Source organism: Saccopteryx bilineata, chromosome 5 (assembly GCF_036850765.1).
Source record: "Saccopteryx bilineata isolate mSacBil1 chromosome 5, mSacBil1_pri_phased_curated, whole genome shotgun sequence".
Lineage (NCBI taxonomy): Eukaryota > Metazoa > Chordata > Mammalia > Chiroptera > Emballonuridae > Saccopteryx > Saccopteryx bilineata.
In genome coordinates this window covers 181,555,462-181,574,026 of record NC_089494.1, presented here as the reverse complement: position 1 = coordinate 181,574,026, position 18,565 = coordinate 181,555,462, and the positions used below count along the sequence as shown (strand labels likewise).

The 18,565-nt window shown below is 37.0% G+C and overlaps 1 protein-coding gene across 2 annotated transcripts in view; it reads left to right on the top strand.

The window, feature by feature from the left end:
* DAPP1 (dual adaptor of phosphotyrosine and 3-phosphoinositides 1) overlaps positions 1–15,341 on the top strand; it is a 75,354-nt gene extending 60,013 nt beyond the window's left edge. For both annotated transcript variants that reach the window (XM_066279714.1, XM_066279713.1), the window contains 5 exons: positions 6,955–7,002; positions 9,016–9,078; positions 9,730–9,815; positions 12,272–12,359; positions 13,677–15,341. In XM_066279714.1, the coding sequence (XP_066135811.1) occupies positions 6,955–7,002; positions 9,016–9,078; positions 9,730–9,815; positions 12,272–12,359; positions 13,677–13,745 (354 nt within the window). In that variant the 3' untranslated portion in view covers positions 13,746–15,341. The remainder of the gene's footprint in view (positions 1–6,954; positions 7,003–9,015; positions 9,079–9,729; positions 9,816–12,271; positions 12,360–13,676) is intronic.
* Positions 15,342–18,565: the final 3,224 nt, after the last annotated feature.

Here is an 18,565-nt window from a genome sequence, read left to right as displayed (position 1 = left end):
AATAAGGATGGAAAGAGTAAGTAGCCTTTTCTTGTTCCTTATTTTAGAGAAAAAGTTTTCAGTTTTTCAGCATTTGTATGATATTAGCTGATGGTTTGTCATATATAGCCTTTATTATGTTGAAGTACTTTCCTTCTATACCCAATTTATTGAGTGTTTCAAACATAAAGGAATGTTATATCTTACCGAAATCCTTCTCTGTGTCTTTTGATAGGATCATATAATTTTTATTCTTTGTTTGGTTGATGTGGTGTATAACGTCAATTAATTTAAGTATGTTGAACCATCCTTGTGCTCCTGAAATGAATCCCACTTGATCATGATGTATTATTTTTTTAATGTGTTGTTGTATTTGATTTGCTAGTGTTTTGTTTAGGATTTCTGCATCTGAATTCATTAGCAATATCAATCTATAGTGGGTTTTTTTTTTTGTGTGTGTGTGTGTGTGTGTGTGTGTGTGTGTGTGTGTGTGTATGTGTGTGTGTATTGTCCTTCCAGGTTTTGGTATGACAGTTATGTTGGCCTCATAAAATGTGTTGGGAGTATTCCTCTTCTTTTATTTTTTAGAAGACTTTGAGAAGGATAGGTACCAAATCTTCTTTGAATGTTTGGTAGAATTCACCAGTGTAGCCACCTGGTCCTGGACTATTATTTTGGGGAATATTTTTGATAGTTGTTTCTATTTCATCCCTGCTTATAGGTGTATTTAGGTTTTCCACTTCTTTGTGACTCAGTCTAGGAAGATTATATAGTTCTAGAAATTTATCCATTTCCTCTAGGTTATTGAATATGGTGGCATATAATCTTTCATAATATTCTACTATGATCTTTTGTGATGATCTACTGTGATGTCTGTGGTAATTTCTCCTCTTTCATTTTGGATTTTGCTTATGAGTCATTCTTCTTTTTTTCTTTGTGAGTCTAGCCAGTGGTTTGTCTATCTTATCGATCTTTTCAAAGAACCAGCTCTTTGTTGTATTAATGTTTTCTCTAGTTTTTTTGTTCTCTATTTCATTTAGCTCTGCTCTAATTTTTACTATTTCTTTTCTTCTGCTGACTTTTGGTTACCAGTGTTCTTCTTTTTCTAGTTTCTTAAAATGTGATGTTAAGTTAGACTTGGGATCTTTCTTGTTTCCTGATATAAGCCTGTAATGATATAAACTTCCCACTTATTACTGCTTTAACTGCAACCCAGAAATTTTGATATTTTATGTTGTCATTTTCATTTGTCTGTAGATAGCTTTTGATCTCTTCTTTTACCTCTATATGACCCAGTCATTTTCTAGAAGTATGTTGTTTAATTTCCACATTTTTGTGGGTTTCTTCTGTTTTTTAGTTGAATTCTAATTTCAAAGACTTATGATCAGAAAATATGCTTGGTATAATTTCACTCTTCCTGAATTTGTTGATGTTAGTTTTGTGGCCCAACATATAATCTGTCCCTGAAAATATTCCATGCACACTGGAAAAGAATGTATACTTTGACATTTTGAGATGAAATGTCCTATAAATGTCTATATGTCCATTTGGAATAATGTATTCTTAGACTGATATTTCTTTATTGATTTTTTGTTTTGATTATATATTTAAAGCCATCAATCGTGTGTTGAAATCTCCAAGTATGATTGTGTTTTTGTCTGCATCTGTTTTTAGATCAGTTAGTAGATTTCTTATATATTTTGGTGCTCTCTAGTTTGGTGCATATATATATATATATATATATATATATATATATATATATATTAACAAGTGTTATGTTTTCTTGGCACAATGTCCCCTTTATCATTATAAAATCTCCATCTTTGTCACTGGTTATTTTGTTGTCTTGAAGTCAGCAATGTCAGATGTGAGTATGGCTTTTCTTTGAATATTATTTGCTTGGAGAATTGTTTTCCAACCTTTCACTTTGAATCTACTTTTGTCCTTGAAGCTTAGAAGTGTCTCTTGAAGGCATCATATGATTGGGTTTTGCTTTTTGATCCAATCTGCTACTTTGTGCATCTTTATTAGTGAGTTCAGTCCATTTACATTTAGGGTAACTGACATTTGAGGATTTCCTATAGCCATTTTATGTTTTGTTTTCTGGTAGCTCTGTGTCTTGTCTGGTTCTTCTCTTTTTTGTTTCTGTCTATTGTTTTCGTTTGGTAGTATTTCATACTTCTTTGCCCTGTTTCTTTTTTTCTTAGGCTGTGTGGTTCTTTTGTTGTCATTAGGTTTTTGTGAGAATAATTGTCATATGTACAAGAGTCCTTTGTCTTTTGAGTGCTTCTGCACTCCATCTTTTTTTGCTACTGCAAATCTTTATCTTTTTATGTTATTGTTGTCACAAAATATCCTTGTTTTTATTGTGACATTGTTGGAGCTTTTACTTACTGTTTTGATTTGTTTTGTTCTTTGTATCTGGTTGAATAACCCCCTTGAGTATTTCCTGCAGTGAAAGTTTTCTGGTGATAAATTCCCTCAGCTTCTGTATGTCTGTAAAAGCTTTTTATTTCTCTTCATAGTTGAAGGATAACTGATGAATATAGTATTCTTGGCTGGTAAGCCCTCTCTTTCAATACTTCGAATGTTTGGGCTCACGGCTCATTCTCTTCTTGCTTGTAGAGTTTCTGCTGAGAAGTTTGATGAGAAACTAATGAGTTTTCCTTTATATGTTATGTTCTTCTTTTACGTAATTGCCTTGAGGATTCTTTCTTTGTCATTAATTTTTGACAATTTTATTATGATGTGCTTTGGAGTAGGTCTGTTTGAGTTGATGTAAGTCGGTGTTCTGTTTGCTTCTTGGCTTCAAGGCTCTAACTCTTTCCATAGGCTTGGGAAATTTTCATCAATTATTTGTTTGAATAGGCTGTCCATTCCCTTCTCCCTCTCTTCTTCTTCTCATATGCCCACTATTCTTATATTGCTCTTTCTAATGAATTCAGACAATTTTTGTAGAGCTCTCTCAGTTTTTTTTTAATTTGTGATTCTCTCCTCTGTAACATCTCTAGTTGCCTATCTTTGATGTCACTGATTATTTCCTCTGTCTAGTTTGTTCTGTTAGCTAAACTTGTTACCTCAGTCTTCAATTCATGTATTGAGTTCATCTCTGTTTTTAAAGTTTCAGTCTCCTGGTGAGGTATTCATTTTATTTATTAATTTGTTTTCTGAGCTCATTAAGTTGCCTATTGTCTTCTTGCATCTCTATGAGTATTTTCAGAACTTCAATTTTGAATTCTCTATTATTTAACTCCAAGGCTTCCATGTGATTGAGATTTTTTTTTCTGGAGATTTTTAATTTCCTTTCAGAGATACATTTCTGTCTTGTGTAGCCATTGTATTTGATTTCTGTTTGCTTGATAGCATTTGAGAGTGGTATTGTTAGGAACCCTAACAAAGAAACAAAACAAAATTTAGTCCATTTGGTGTGTGGATCTTTCAGGCCAACCTGCAAGATCAGCTGGGTTTCCTTCACTGCATTATAGTTGTTCAATTTGTTGAAATTTCAAGGAGAGAGATCAGGAGTATATCTCTCACACCACCATTACTCTGACATCTCACTATTTATTTTGATCCTTTAAATTTTCTCAGGTTGACCAATAAGAGCCTATTCAAGATTACTTCTATGTCATTATATTCTCACAACTCAGAATGTTCTTACTTTCTGATATAGCAAAATATTTCAGGTTTTGCTTTCATCCCTAGGATCAGCTAAGTCTCAAAAAAAAATTTTTCTCCTAGAAAGTGATACTTTAAAAACTAAGATCTGCATGCTACATGTTTATTGTTACTAAGATCTCACTCTCCAAGCCCACTCTGAGAACAGAGCTACCAAAAGTATGTATGTATGTAAGTGTATATATACAGTGTGTTTGTAAAATCATGGTGCACTTTTGACCGATCATAGGAAAGCAATAAAAGGCGATAGAAATGTGAAATCTGCACCAAATAAAAGGAAAACCCTCCCAGTTTCTGTAGGATGATGTGGCAGCATGTGCGCATGTGCAGATGATGACGTAACACCATGTATACAGCAGAGCAGCCCACGGCCATGCCAGTTGAGATGTGGACAGTACAGAGGAAAGTTCAGTGTGTTCTGTGGCTCACTAAATTCAATCCATGACCAAAGTGCAATGTGAATATCGGCGCATTTATAATGAAGCGCCACCACGTAGGGATAACATTACTCAGTGGGATAAGCAGTTGAAGGAAACTGGCAGTTTGGTGGAGAAACCCCGTTCTGGTAGGCCTTCAGTCAGTGACGAGTCTGTACAGGCTATACAGGATAGCTACCTAAGGAGCCCTAAAAAATCTGTGTGTGAGCCCACATCGAACTGCACTGAATAAGTATGAAACTGGGAGTGTTTTCCTTTTATTTGGTGCAGATTTCACATTTCTGTCATCTTTTATTGCTTTCCTGTGACTAGTCAAAAGTGCACCATGACTTTACGAACACACTGTGTGTGTATATATATATATATATATATATATACACCTATATTTATTTCTACTTCTATTTCTACCTATTTATCTATCTATATCTATATATCTATGCCTTTCTATCTGTCATCTATCCATGTATTCATGCCAATACTTCCAATCCTAATTCAACACCACAAGGTTCATTCTCATTTTTTCACTTTTATATTTATAACTCTTTTTCCCCACAGTGAAGAATATGAATCCTATTATCTTCAATACACTTATTTGTGAACAATCAAGTGTAAGCCAACTCTTATTATCCAGGAATAATTGTCTGGCTATTGTCACTCTTACCTTCACCACAGATGCTCATAAACTATGTCTTGTCCATCGTCATCACCATCCCTTTAGGCAGAAAGTCCACCTCACCTGTTAGGCTTCAACATCTCAGTCCAAGCTACTGCAGCCACTGTTGTTCACACAGATGCTCCTTGTACGCTGCATGGGTCCTTTGTACTAAGGTGGAAAACCCTACACACTCTCCATTGATGCCTATCCAGTGACATTTAACTAAATTTAAGGCAGTAGGCACACAAGCAGATCAAAAGTATGGTGGGAAGGCAAATCTTTTATTTTAAAACATTTAGATGGTTTACAGTTTGGGACTCTTATAAATATCTTTCCTCTTACTAATCATCATTTTTTTAAAAAAAAGATAAATTTTCTATATAATTATTTCCTTTCTCTCATCCTGAGACCATGAATAAAATTAATATTCTCAGCTTTTTCTTCTACAGTCTTCCACTTATCTACTAAAACCTTAGAAAAAATCTTGACTTATAGTATATTGCTTGGATAGAGATAAGATGAAGGAAGTAGTATAATTCCTTAGCTTGATTTCAATTAACAATTCTATCAGGGTTTTTTATATAACAATTTATCCTTAATTATCTTGTCTCAGCAAACTTTAAAACAACCCAAAATCTTAATTTTTACCATTTCCATAATACAATAAAACCAAACTAAGTTCAGTCACTTCCATTTCTTTTAATGCCAAAATAAATTGAACTGATTATGCTAAATCATATTCACAAGTATTGTTTAATATAATTTAAGTGAACACTTGGGAAGTTCATTCTTACTTTGATGCTATAATAATTTTAAAAGAAGTAGTCATATATTAATTCTTGCTTAAATTTTTTTACTCTGGTGATGGTTGTTCTCTTTTTATTTGGTAGCAAGAATTCACCTCATGGAAAAATACTTGGAAACTCCTATGAAAAGAACCTTGATGTCTACTAAGTTATTTCCCAATTTTCTCTCATTTTTTGTCTTATTAATATAAATTATAACACCATATTAGAACAAAATATCCTATTAGGAGTTCAATTTCTACAAAATTCTATAAAATTATAAATTTCTTTATCCTAGGGTCCTTATTTTATTCAAATTTTTATTAACGCAGTCCCCTGCCATTTTTTATATTTTGTAGTTGTTAGGGAAATGTGTGATGCTGTTACCTTTGAATTAATTATATATATGTTAAAAGAAATGACTCATTCTTACTTCCAGTTCCTTTTAGATGAATCAAGTATAAATAAATTTGCATTCTTGAAAGTCTGTTCCATGTACTAGAAGTCTCAAAAGATGGTTTGTGTGGAGGATTATGCAATCAAATAAATATTGGAATAATATTAATATTTCTAATGTTCCCTTTTAAAAATTTACAAAGCACATTAGCATAATACGGGCAGACTCTGGGAAGCATGGAAGCAAAGAAATCCCTTTACTTTGCCCAATCCAGAGTTTCATAAATGTGTTGACCCAGTGTCAAGGAGTGTGTGCGTATATTTATATGCCTAATCCCTCTGCAACAATCCAAGCAACTGGATGTCACATGATACACTTTGCTCAACAATAACTTTTTTTTTTTAATGAGAGAGAGAGAGAAAAGAAGGTCAAGAAATGAGAAACATCAACTTTAGTTGCATCATTTTAGTTGTTTATTGATTGCTTCTCGTACATGCCTTGACTGGCTGAGCCAGTGACCTCTTGCTCAAGCTAGCAACCTTGGGCTCAAGCCAGTGACCTTGGGCTTCAAGCCAGCAACCTTTGGGCTCAAGCCAGTGACCACTGACATGATTCCACACACAAGCTGGTGAGCCTGCATTCAAGCCAGGTGAACCCTCACTCAAACTTGTGACCTCGGGGTTTTGAACCTGGGATCCTAGCATCCCAGGTTGACATTTTACCCACTGTGCTACTACCATTCAGGTCCAACACTAATTTTTATAAATGGTATGATGTAACTGATTGTTTGCAAATAGCTAACTCCAGTTAGGAGAGAGTATTTACATTATTGCTTGTTGCTACAGAATTATGCAAGTCGATCCAGTCTGAGAGTCTCTATAACACAAGAAAGGTTTTCAACTGCCTAGGTGAAGAATGGAAGGCAATTATTTAATAGTCAAGGCAAACTTGTGTTTTATTTAAAAACAAGGTGGAAACAGAAAGACAAATATCATGTTGTGATAGTTCTTCTTTCTTTTTCAGCTAGGCACCAAAGAAGGTTACCTCACCAAACAGGGTGGCCTGGTCAAGGTAAGGGGCATGTGTTTGCTACTGTCAGCCACAAGAAAGGAAACATGTCATGTAGACTCAATTCTCACTTTGACACCTTTTTAAGGAATAATTACCTGCTCATTTTTTTAAGTGAGAGGAGGGGATATAGTGAGACAGACTCCCATATGTGCCCTGACCTGGAACCACCTAGTCACGCCCATCTGGAGCAGATGCTTGTAACAACCAAGTTATCCTTGGTGTCCAGAATAATACTTGAACTAATTGAGCCTCTGGCTGCAGTAGGGGAAGAGAAAGAAATGAGGGAGGAAAGGAGGAGTACCTGCTCATTTACACCCAATAATAATATTTACCTGTTTCAAGACTTCATCTTAATAGCTAATATTAGTTAAATTCTGGAAAGTTACTTGAATACTCTGGCAAAGTGAAATGTATCAGAGTAGCCTACAGTTAATACTCAAAAATACAATGCAATCCTTTTTAGTGGAATGATCAAGGATGAAAGTAGCATGTTACCTCTAGTATATTTCTTTAAAAAATTGTTTTTAACAAAAAGTTAAAATTGTATAAAATGTTACCTAAAAGTAGGCAAAAAAAAAAAAAATCATTGGCATTAATGTAACTGTTAAAAATCCCAAAGAAAACACATTAGAACTTTACTAGTTCGGGTGCCCAATGGTTCCTCCATTTATGTAATCATATTTTTAAAGTTACTCTTGTTTCATTGCATTGTGCCAGGAAGACCTTCATGAAAGAGCTCTACCCTTTCTATTTTAAGGATCAAGGCACTTAATATCTCTTAAGCGTACTTCCCTGCTTAAGTGGATCCTAGATATTTAATCACTTGTGTCCTTACTAGACTAGATGCTTCCTAAGGACAAGAAATATTCATATTCATAGTAAAGTTATTTTTAAATCCATTGTTACTTCTTTTTACCGGGTACACTGACACTCAGGATCAGATTAAGGTTTGGGTAATAAGTAAAGAGATGTGGGGAACAACAGTGTTTGTCATCAATGCCGTGGAATTCTTAGGCAAGGTATAGAATATCAAGTGATTTGAGGTTCCTAAACCTCAATGTGCATATTTGTAGAACAAGAATAATAGTATTTGAATTATATGAGGATTGGCTATAATATATATAAACTTCCAAAAATAGTGCGTAGCCTGCAGCAGATGCTCAAAAAAATGATATCTGTTCTTATTATAGAGTTGATAAAATGGAAACTATAGTGTTTGTTATAAAACACCTTGAATAGTTATGAAAGGTTATTTTTTTCTTATGAGTTCAAATATTCTAATGATATCCTTGCTTTTATTTTAAGCTTAATGCACAAAAACATTTTAAACCCAGGTCAGGTATCTCAGTTGGTTGGACCATCATTCCAATACGCCAAGGTTGTAGATTTGATCTCTGATCAGGAAACATACAAGAATCAGCCAATGAATGCATAAATAAGTAGAACAATAAAGTGATGTTTCTCTCTCTTTCTCTTCCTCCCTGTCTCCTTCCCTTCATCTCTCTCTAAAATCAATCAATAAATAAAACATTTTTAAAAACAAAATCATTTTAATTTTTGTATATATTTTTAAACTTTTTTCAGAAATAACACCATAAAAATATTTTATTGGCCCTGATTGGTGGTTCAATGGATAGAGTGTCAGCCTGGCGTATTGACATCCTGGGATTGATTCCCGGTCCGGGTATACAAGAGAAGCGACTGTATGCTTCTCCCCCCATTCCTCTCCCCCTTCTCTTGGGTGCTAAAAAAATAGTTCAGTACTTGAGCATCAGCCCCAGATGGGGTTGCTGGGTGGATCCTGGTTGGGGTACAGGCAGGAGTCTATCTTCCCTCTTCTCACCTAAAAAGAAATATATATATATATATATTAATATAATATATATATTATATAAATAATCACACACAAACTTTCTAATCTTTTATATTTTTTAAAACAAAAAAAAAAATTTCTCATTCAAATGTTGCATTTCTGTATTTAAAACCCACATGTTTTGATTATTATTTTCTCAGACCTGGAAAACAAGATGGTTCACTTTGCACAGGAATGAACTGAAATACTTCAAAGACCAGATGGTGAGAAACATGATAATACATTTTCCCTTTAAAAATCAGCTCTGCAGATGAAAGGAAACATCTGCCTTTTAAAACCCTAAAATTTTCCTTATGAGCACCTGGAACATCTAATAAATGAGTGGAGATATGAGTTATTGATTCCTAATACGAGCCACATTCTTTTGCAAAGATGGGATGTGTAGTCCAAAAACCATTTTCTGGGACCAGTTAAAGTTGGTCAATGGAATCATTCTCTTGCTACAATGCATTAACTGTTTTTTGTAGTGATTTCTCCTCAATTAAAAGTAGGTCCATTTCCCCATGTCCATTTTGTTAAACCAGTTTAAATTTGTTTTGTTTCTTCTCACTTTCTCTGTACAAAACTTCTGAGAAAGAAGAAGTTTAAAACAAAATGAGGAAAATGGCTCCCTTCCTTGTGTTAAAATCCATCTCAATCAAATTAAAATTGATAAATCAATGTCCTCTTAGAGCCCAGTTTCATGAAAGATCAACTTCCAAATCAGGGATGTGTTACTTCCCTTATTGTCCATCCCCTTTGATGAAAGGAAAATTGACAGTTGCACATGGTAGAAGATTTATTAGGGGAGAAGTGATGAACAGATTTGTATGCTTTTTATGATGACATAGCTTGCTTTTTTTTTTTTTTTTAAGTCACCAGAACCAATACGGATCCTAGACTTAACAGAATGTTCAGCTGTACAATTTGATTACTCACAGGAAAGGGTAAACTGTTTTTGGTAAGTCATTTTATTAAGGAAGTGTTTTTTAAAGTCTTATGCCACTTAGTTTAGCTGGGGAGTAAAAAGCTATGTCTTAATGTGTACAAACATTTTGATCCAACTAACATGGATTTAGCCATCATAAACACCAGGCATTTATGTAAGGAGTGCACACCTGCTGGGTACCATTGATTAAGTTGTACACTGCCCAAGTATGATACACCTCAGAGGATGCTATTCACCTCTTAAACAGCTTGATGCTTTTGGAGTTTTCCCCCAATTATATATAACTCTGTTGACTCCAATGAAGGATGATATGAACTGTTATGAATTTCTGGGAGATGGCACAAAAGTGTTTTGTTCTAGCACAGTAGTATAACATGACAACTTCTTAACTGGGAGAAATAGTCTATCTTGAGAATGAGATGTCTTATTTGCCACCAACTTCTATTTTAAAGTTTTCGAACATACAAAAGTTGAAGGACTTATATATCCACATTTCCCTGACCTAGCTGCATCAATGGTTAATATGTTGCTATATTCGCTCTATCTCTATTCACTTTTTGTCACCAGAACCAACTGAAAGTAAGTTGCAGACATCATATTTTACTCCTAAATACTTCGATACGCATTTCCTTAGAAAAAATACCAGTTATAGAACTATAATACTATTACTACACCTAGGAAAATTAACATTAATACTACAGTATCAATCAAGAGTGGGTGTTATTTTTTAAAATTGCATAAAGGAAACATGAGCCAGCAGAAGTTTATATTCCTCATATAACAAAGTATTGGGAGGCAGGCAGCTGTCTTGACAAAGGCAGGTCCTGTGTCTCTACAATTTTGCTGGCCTTTTCCTCATGCTTGCTATTCCAGAGTTCATGCAAGTGGTGATGAAAGATGTAGGGATGACCTCAGCTGTGTTTGTTAATGTTTTTCAGGAGAGCAGACCTTTTCCCAGAAAGTCTCCTATCAACTTTCCCCTCATATCTCATTAGCCTAGAACTGGGTCCCATGACCATCACCAGCATTAGAAAGAAACTAGAAATGGGTAATAGCATAATTATAATTGGCTTCAACTATTATAATTTATCACTTGTTTCTTCTATTATAAGAAAAAAGGAAAATATTATCTGTATTGATGGCCAATTATTAATGTCTACCACAGGAAGCACTACACTGACAGTTCCAGAAACCAGTTTTGTACAGTGTGTGCACAATATCACTCCCTCGCTCCTCTCATTGTCCACTCAGCCCTTGAGTGGACTGCACATCATCAGTTTCTGGTGGAGACAAAATATGCTGTTTAGGCTTTAGCTTTAGGGTACAGAAGCTCTTCTGAATTTCAGTTCTGGTCTTTGTGTGTGTGTGTGTGAAAGAGAAAAATGTTTTGGTATTTTGCATTTCAACTGTAAGAACAGGAAGTAGGGGCAAGATGTAAGCTACAGCTGACCTTATTAGTCAAATGATTTTGACTCTATAGCCAAAGAGATAATCAAATGAAGAGCTACTATATTCCTATAGGGAACAAGTCTTTTGTGCTACTAAAAAAGTTTATCTTTCTTCCAGCAGAGACTAATTCATGGCCAGTAGTGGGCAGAATGACTAGCTAAGGAGTTTCATTGTCTCTTTTTCCTGTCCTCAAATAGCAAACTGCCTATTATTCTCATTAAAGCAAGCTAACCTAAATGAGTATCTTCATCAAACTCTTTCTTGTCTTGTTTATTCTTTGAGTCATAGCAAAGGTTCTGAGTCATTTTACAGATCAGCTGAATAAACATAAGTGTTGTGTTAAACCTAAGACAAAAGAATATGGGGGGTGTCCTGGACATGTTTTTCTCTTCTTTGAATTCTCGTTAGAAAATATAAATCTGCCTGACCGGTGGTTGCACAGTGGATAAAGCATCGACTTGGGACACTGAGGTTCCAGGTTTAAAATCCCGAGGTTGCCAGTTTGAACCGGGTTCACCCAGCTTGAGCACAGGTTCAACAGCTTGAGCGCAGGCACACGAGTTTGAGTGTGGTGTCACTGGCTTGAGCGTGGGACCATAGACATGAACCCATGGTCGCTGGCTTAAGTCCAAGGTCGCTGGCTTGAGCACAGGTCACTGCCTTAAGCAAGGTGTCACTGGCTTACCTTGAGCAACACCCCCTCCCACCGTCAAGGCACATGTGAGAAGCATTAATGAACAACCAAAGCGCAGCCACTATGAGTTGATACTTCTCACCTCTCCTCCCTCTCTCTCTCTTTCAAAAAGAAAAAAAATTTTGACTCATAATGGTAACCTGAGTCTACAGCTTCCTTGACATATCTGCAGACTGCTGGCAGGAATAGTTCCAGATACACCAGGTCTTCAGATTGCTTCCCCAGGCCCTTTGTCAATTCTTGTTTTCTTGGAATACCCTAATTAGTGCTAATTAGAGTTCAACTAATATATAGTCAGCTCACCATCTTTCTTTTGTCTTATCAGCTTGGTATTTCCATTTAGGACATTTTATCTCTGTGCAAAGACGGGAGTAGAAGCTGATGAATGGATCAAGATATTACGTTGGAAAATGGTGAGTTATACAAGTTTTCTGGATCCATGCCTGGTACGCAAAAATAACATTTGAGACATTATTTCTGTTGAAAGAGTCAGACTATCCCGAGAACCACTGGGATGTCTACTTGCGGGCATGAGCAAAGTCTGGTCATCCTTCCGGGACATGGAAGGGCTGCAGAAAGGAGTAAAAAGAGAAAGGAGGGACCTGTACTGGGGTCTCAGCCCCAGGGCCTTCGCCTTGCACCTGAGCATCTATCAGTCTTCCTTTAAGTGTGCAAGCTTGTCAATTCTGCCTGGAGGAGGACGAGTGGGACCAGAAGGTCAGACAGAGGAAAGCTGACATAGGTCTATAGTAGAAAATCCTTTTAAATTGGCAGAGAAGAAAGTTTGCCACGGGAACTTAGCTTAATTTCCAGCATAAGCATTACTTTGTACAAGGACAAAAGGTATTTTATTTTATGTGCTTCCTGTATACCTATCAGGGGAAATATGGAGTGCTTATTAAAATGTATCAGTCTCACATATTTCTCGTATGTATAAATTACTAAACTGTTAGCCCAGAACTTGTCCTGAAAGCTTTCTAAACTTTCCTATAGTCCTATTAACTTGAAACCCTTGATGTTTTTTAAACATAAACCAAAAAACCCCATAATTTTTATAATTATTTTTTAATAAAATTACCTGGTAATAAAGTCTTGTTGAATCTTCTTTTCTAGATACCGGGACTTTTGCTTTTGTTATCTTTTCAGTTTGAAATCCAAATACCACTCATTTTGAGGTGGTTCCAATATATTTGATATTCAGTGGGAAATTTACCTTATGAAACCTTTCCTGAGATATGGATCATTTTTTTATTCTTCCCATTTTGTAATTATTCAATCAACTTATAATAATTCTAGAAAAAGGTTAAAATACATCAGATGCACATACTTTCAGACTGCTTTCTGTGCCAACAAATATCATAATTTAAAACAAAATCTAATCATTCTTAAACGTTCTTTACCTGCTCATTCCACCTAATAATACATTATGAAAACTTTTCCATATCAATAAACTTAGATCTATGTCTTCCTCTGATTCATTTAATTGTATTGTATTTTATGGATTCCTTACTATACGTTTTAGGCCAATTCCTAATTTGCACAACTTTTAGCAACCAATTTACTATATTTCTCCTGAAAAAAAAAATTAAAACTTGGGGAGGGGGCACATGATAATTTATACTTGCATGCCTTACTAATAAGCATGTCTTATTTAGTATTTGTTAAAGACAGAGTTTGTTATCTGAAAATTGCTTAATAATACATAGACATGTATGTGCATTTTATTACAGTCTCAAATAAGAAAACAGCTCCACCAAAGGGAAGGCACAATCCTATCTCGGTCATTCATCTTTAAATAGACCTTTCCTGACGAGGGGTACCCTGGCCAAGAGCAGGTGGCATGTTCTCTGATGTTGTGAGCCGTATCAGGCTTCAGCTGAAAGCTGACTACAGATTCTTCTTTAAAAACAAATCAAAAGCAGATGCTGCTTTGGATCTTTCTGAACACACCATATTTCCTGATGCACGGGAAACTGCTGCCCTTCAAGATGCCATCCCCTTCAGAATATTGAGGCGTCATCTTCCTGATGGAAACCAAGGCAACGGCTGTACCCAGTGTGCTCACTCTTAGAACACAAATAGAAGATAGAGGGGTGTGTTCTCCCTCATCATGGTCCCCAGCCTTGTGGACAGTATTTTCCCAGAGTCCCATTCCATGTCATGGTCAGCTCATCTGACATCCGGGTTGTGCTATTAACCAAGAAGGAAACAGCAGTCTGGTTAGTTTGAGACATAGGCTGACTTTTAGAAAGTATGTTGAGATAGAAAACATCAAAGATTGGGTTGGGAAGGGAACCAGGTTATTGTTTGTTTTTCCCCCCTTTACTCAAAAAAAACAAGACAATTTCCAAAACTGTGTGGAAGTGTTTGCAGGATTTATTTCCTCTTTGTAAAAGACTCATGAATCTGGTGCGTTCTTCCCTCCCTGCTAATGATACACCTGTGAGAACTAAATGTCTTCTGGATTATGAGGTAGGGTGATAAAGGAAGGTATAAACTTAAAAAAAATCTCTTTAAATTATTTTGGATAAAGTGTTTTATAAAATGAGAAAAGATAAATTAAGGAAAGATAACAAAGTAGTAGATGACATAGTTTAATAATATTATTAAAATTATTATTCTAACAATACTAGAGCACATGTAAGCACTAAGTTATCTTCATTCAGCATTTCTCCAAACAGATTGAAAGAGCCTTCTCAAGAAGAGTGTGTTACAATCATTCTTTTCCCAGAGTGAACTGTAGGTGTTGGCCCAAAAGAAGGAAGAGTTATTTGGTACAGAGACGGCTGAGTATACCATGCACCTTATTCAAGAGCAACTCCTGTTACCAGTTGAGGGAGCAATACTGAATCCACATGCAGTGTATAATAGATGTTTGCTACACAGCACTTTCAAACTAGAATATGGAATTGAAATGGGGGAAAGAGATACTGTCATCCAGAGCTCATAAATAGATTTTATTATCTCTAGTAATCTTTTTTTTATATATATAGAAGCTTGAAGGGAGAGAAGGTGGAGGAGGAAACTCAAAATACAAAGATTATGGTGCAAAGTTATGATATAACAATTCTCTTGCAGTCTAAAGGAATGCTCATGTTAAATATGTTTTTCTGTTAACCTAAACATCTAAATGTCAGAAATTACATTAAAATTTTGTATATTTCAAACAATGTTTAATGTATTTTGTTATGTTTGTATCATGAGATAAAGTAAATATCAAGTTACAATGTATTAAATTTGCAAAGTAAGGAGTTACAAATGAATCCTTACTGAAATGTACTGTTTTATGTTTTGTTTTCTTATAATCAGTGATCTTTCTTTGTGTAGGCATTACTGTTTTTACATTTTGTAAAATATGTCATGTTTATTTATATTCTTTGGTTATGTTTATTAAAAAGTGCATGATTTTCTGTGCTTGTAATATTTTGCTATTAAAATATATATTTAATATCGGTAATTTAAAAGAAATTCAACTGATTAATATCATAAATAGAAATGAAGAATCCATATTGGTTAGACTATGGGCTATGAAGGATTCAGAGTTGAAGAAGTAGTCTGGGTCCTCAAGGATTTGTTAGTTAAATATGGGAAAGATAATAAAAAACATGATAATGTATAGAACAAAGTAGATACTGCAGGTGAGCACACAAAGCTGTATAATGGAAAGTGGACCGTAGTGGAGAGAAAGCCATGTTTTGAGGGTTCAACATGAAAAAGGCAAGCTAACACATACCTACCATGTCATCAGTACTACACTAGATGTTCTCCCTTCTGTCAGCAGCCCTTTGGAAAGTGGTCATGATTTCACCTCAGAAAAGGAGACCCTCAGCTATTTCTACAAGTCCAAACTGAGGGAGAATGTTTTGTGCCAACAGCAGATCTGAGTGGGGTTGTTTGAAAGAATAGCCAGTGGTGTGTCTGTGTCAGGCCATGTCTACTAATGGGTGTGTGCTTATCATAAAGGTAGTGCTTCTTAAGCCATAGCCAACACATGAGCTGCTACAGTCATTCCCCTTCACCAGCAGGAAATATGACCCTAAACCCCGTGGATGCCGGTAATGGCAGACAGGACCAAACTCTATAAATACTATGTTTTTTGCCTAAACCTACATACCTATGATAAAGTTTAATTTATCAATTAGGCACAGTAACATTAACAACAATAACTAATAATAAAATAGAACAATTATCATAATATACTATAACAAAAGTCATGTGAATATATTCTCTCTCTTTCAAAATATCTAGAATTTTCCATTTAATACTTTCAGACCCTCATTGGCTATAGGTAACTGAAATCACTGAAAGTGAGGCTGGAAATAAGGGGAGACTACTGTATTCTCAGCACTCTCCCTCAAAAGCACTGTTCCCTCTGGGTCAGGAGAGTCACCTGTGGGGGGATGGCTGTGTCTGCCGCTGAGGGAACACTCCCCCTATTCCAGGGACACTGGACATCAGAACACTGAGTAGGACAGAGCCCTTCTCTTCCCACCCATGCAGCATGTGAGAGCACGGGCTCGTCAGTCCCCATCTGAGCAAGTACAGTACATAGCAGGCTTCCAGGCTGCTCACTATGGATTCAGCTGTCAGGACATGATGTTGTGTAGTTTAAGTCATCTGTGATGAAGGATCAGATTCTTTTCTTTCCCTTTCTCCCTCCCTCCCTCTCTCCCTCCGTTTTTCTTTCCTTCCATTTCAGAATGGAATATTATAAAATCCAATACAAATAAATTATTAGAAAAATTAAGCAAAAATAAAAATGTTACAATTCTATTTTTTTAATCAGATTTCACACACATAAAGTCATATGTCAAATTGCTATACCATTTTGCCGCTCTCAATTTCTGTACGGAGCTTGTCACATGCTGCTCCCGGACAGAACAGCCCTGTGTCAGAGCGCATTTCAAGGAGCTCTAGTCTAATGGACTGGCAGGTAATAGGAACCCAGAGCCTCCTTGAGAAAGACTTCACCTGAAGGTAGAGAGGGTTGAGATGCATGTTTTATTGATGGATTATGGACATTTGTAAAAGAGTGATTCTTGAGAGTAATGGCGGGGTAGAAAGTGATACTGATAAATCTCCCCCAAAATTCAACAAGATCTTCAACCAGAAACAGAAAAACCTATACTTGGAGCTTCCAAATGCTTCACAATACACCCAAAGGTATGATTGAGTGAAAAATTGGCTAAATATATAACCAAACCCCGAAGGAAATAGGGAGTAAGAAATGCTCCGCCTTCCTCACTAACCTAAACAAGGCGGCTTTCTCTGGTAACTGTGACTATAGAAACTGAGGTGGGCAAAGGGGGTGAATAGATCCAGGCCGCGACACAAACGGCCGAACCAGGCTGTGGCATGGAGATCCAAGCCAAGGAAAATCTGATCCTGTGGCAACCCGGGCAATACAAGCTAACACTCGCGCCAAACCCAAACAAAGAAAGACAAGCGGAGCGGCCATTTTACCCGGTCTCCTGGTCGGTGCGCAGTTAGTGGGCGAGAATTTCTTCCTAGGCCCCGAGAGTGGGTGCCCGTGTTGCCCCACGGAGAGGCAGGGTCAGAGGCCTTTCTGTGGGCCGAGGGCAGAGTCTCTGGGCAGCTCCAGCGCCCTGGGAAAGCCGCGCACGGGAGGGAGTGAGAACTAATTCCAACGGTGGAAATTTTCCATGCTGCAGGGCGTTTCACTCAGAGGGAAACGCGGCCGGCCTCATATCCTGGTTTGCGCGCGCAGATAAGGAGTGAGCGATTCCTCCGAGTGCCTCGGCAGTGCGCGCCCGTGTTATCGCACAGAGGGGCAGAGTCAGGGGCCTTTGTGTGGGCCAAAGCGGAATCTCAGGCCACCCCAGCGCCTTGCAAAAGCCGCGCACGGGGACGGAGCGAGAGCCAATTCCAACGCTGCAACTTTTCCCTGCGGTTGGGGGTTTCACTCAGAGCGTGAGACTGCTGGCCGGATATCCTGGTCGCAGACAGTGAGTGAGAGTTTCCTCCAAGCGCCCCGGAAGTGGGCGCCCGCTTGTGTTACTAGACAGAGTGGCAGAGCCAGAGGTCTTTGAGTGGGCGGAAAGCCCGCCTGATTATGCTAGTAGCTCTGACTGACTGAGCCTTACCCAGAGCCCTGTGCTGAGTGGAAATAGAGTGGGGAGTTGCCAGCTCTTTGAGCCTCTTACTATCCAGGCAGAGGCAGCAGCAACCCCATAGCTGGATTATCAGGCTACTAATTGAGGAAGGAAAGACTAGGAGAAAGGCTCCAGGAACACGGACTCTCTCACTGTCGGAGCCTATAAATGCTAATGAGCTTCGACTGCCAACGAGACTAAAGCACAATACATGACATTGCCATAGAGACTTATCAACTGCAAACCTCTACCTGAGCGTGCCAAAGGGGCAGAACCCGGGGTACAGAGTCACCGACCAGGAAGAGGGAGAGAAAAGAAAAAGCAAGAAGATAACCTCTCAAAATCAAGAATAATCTGCAGACTTTATAACCTATCCCATTTTATTATATTTGTTCGTTTGTTTCTCTTATCTTCATTCTTGATACTTTTTTTCCTTCCTCCAATTTGGCCGATTAACTCTCTACCGGTCTTACTCTCTCCTCTCCTTGAACTACACTACCCATAAG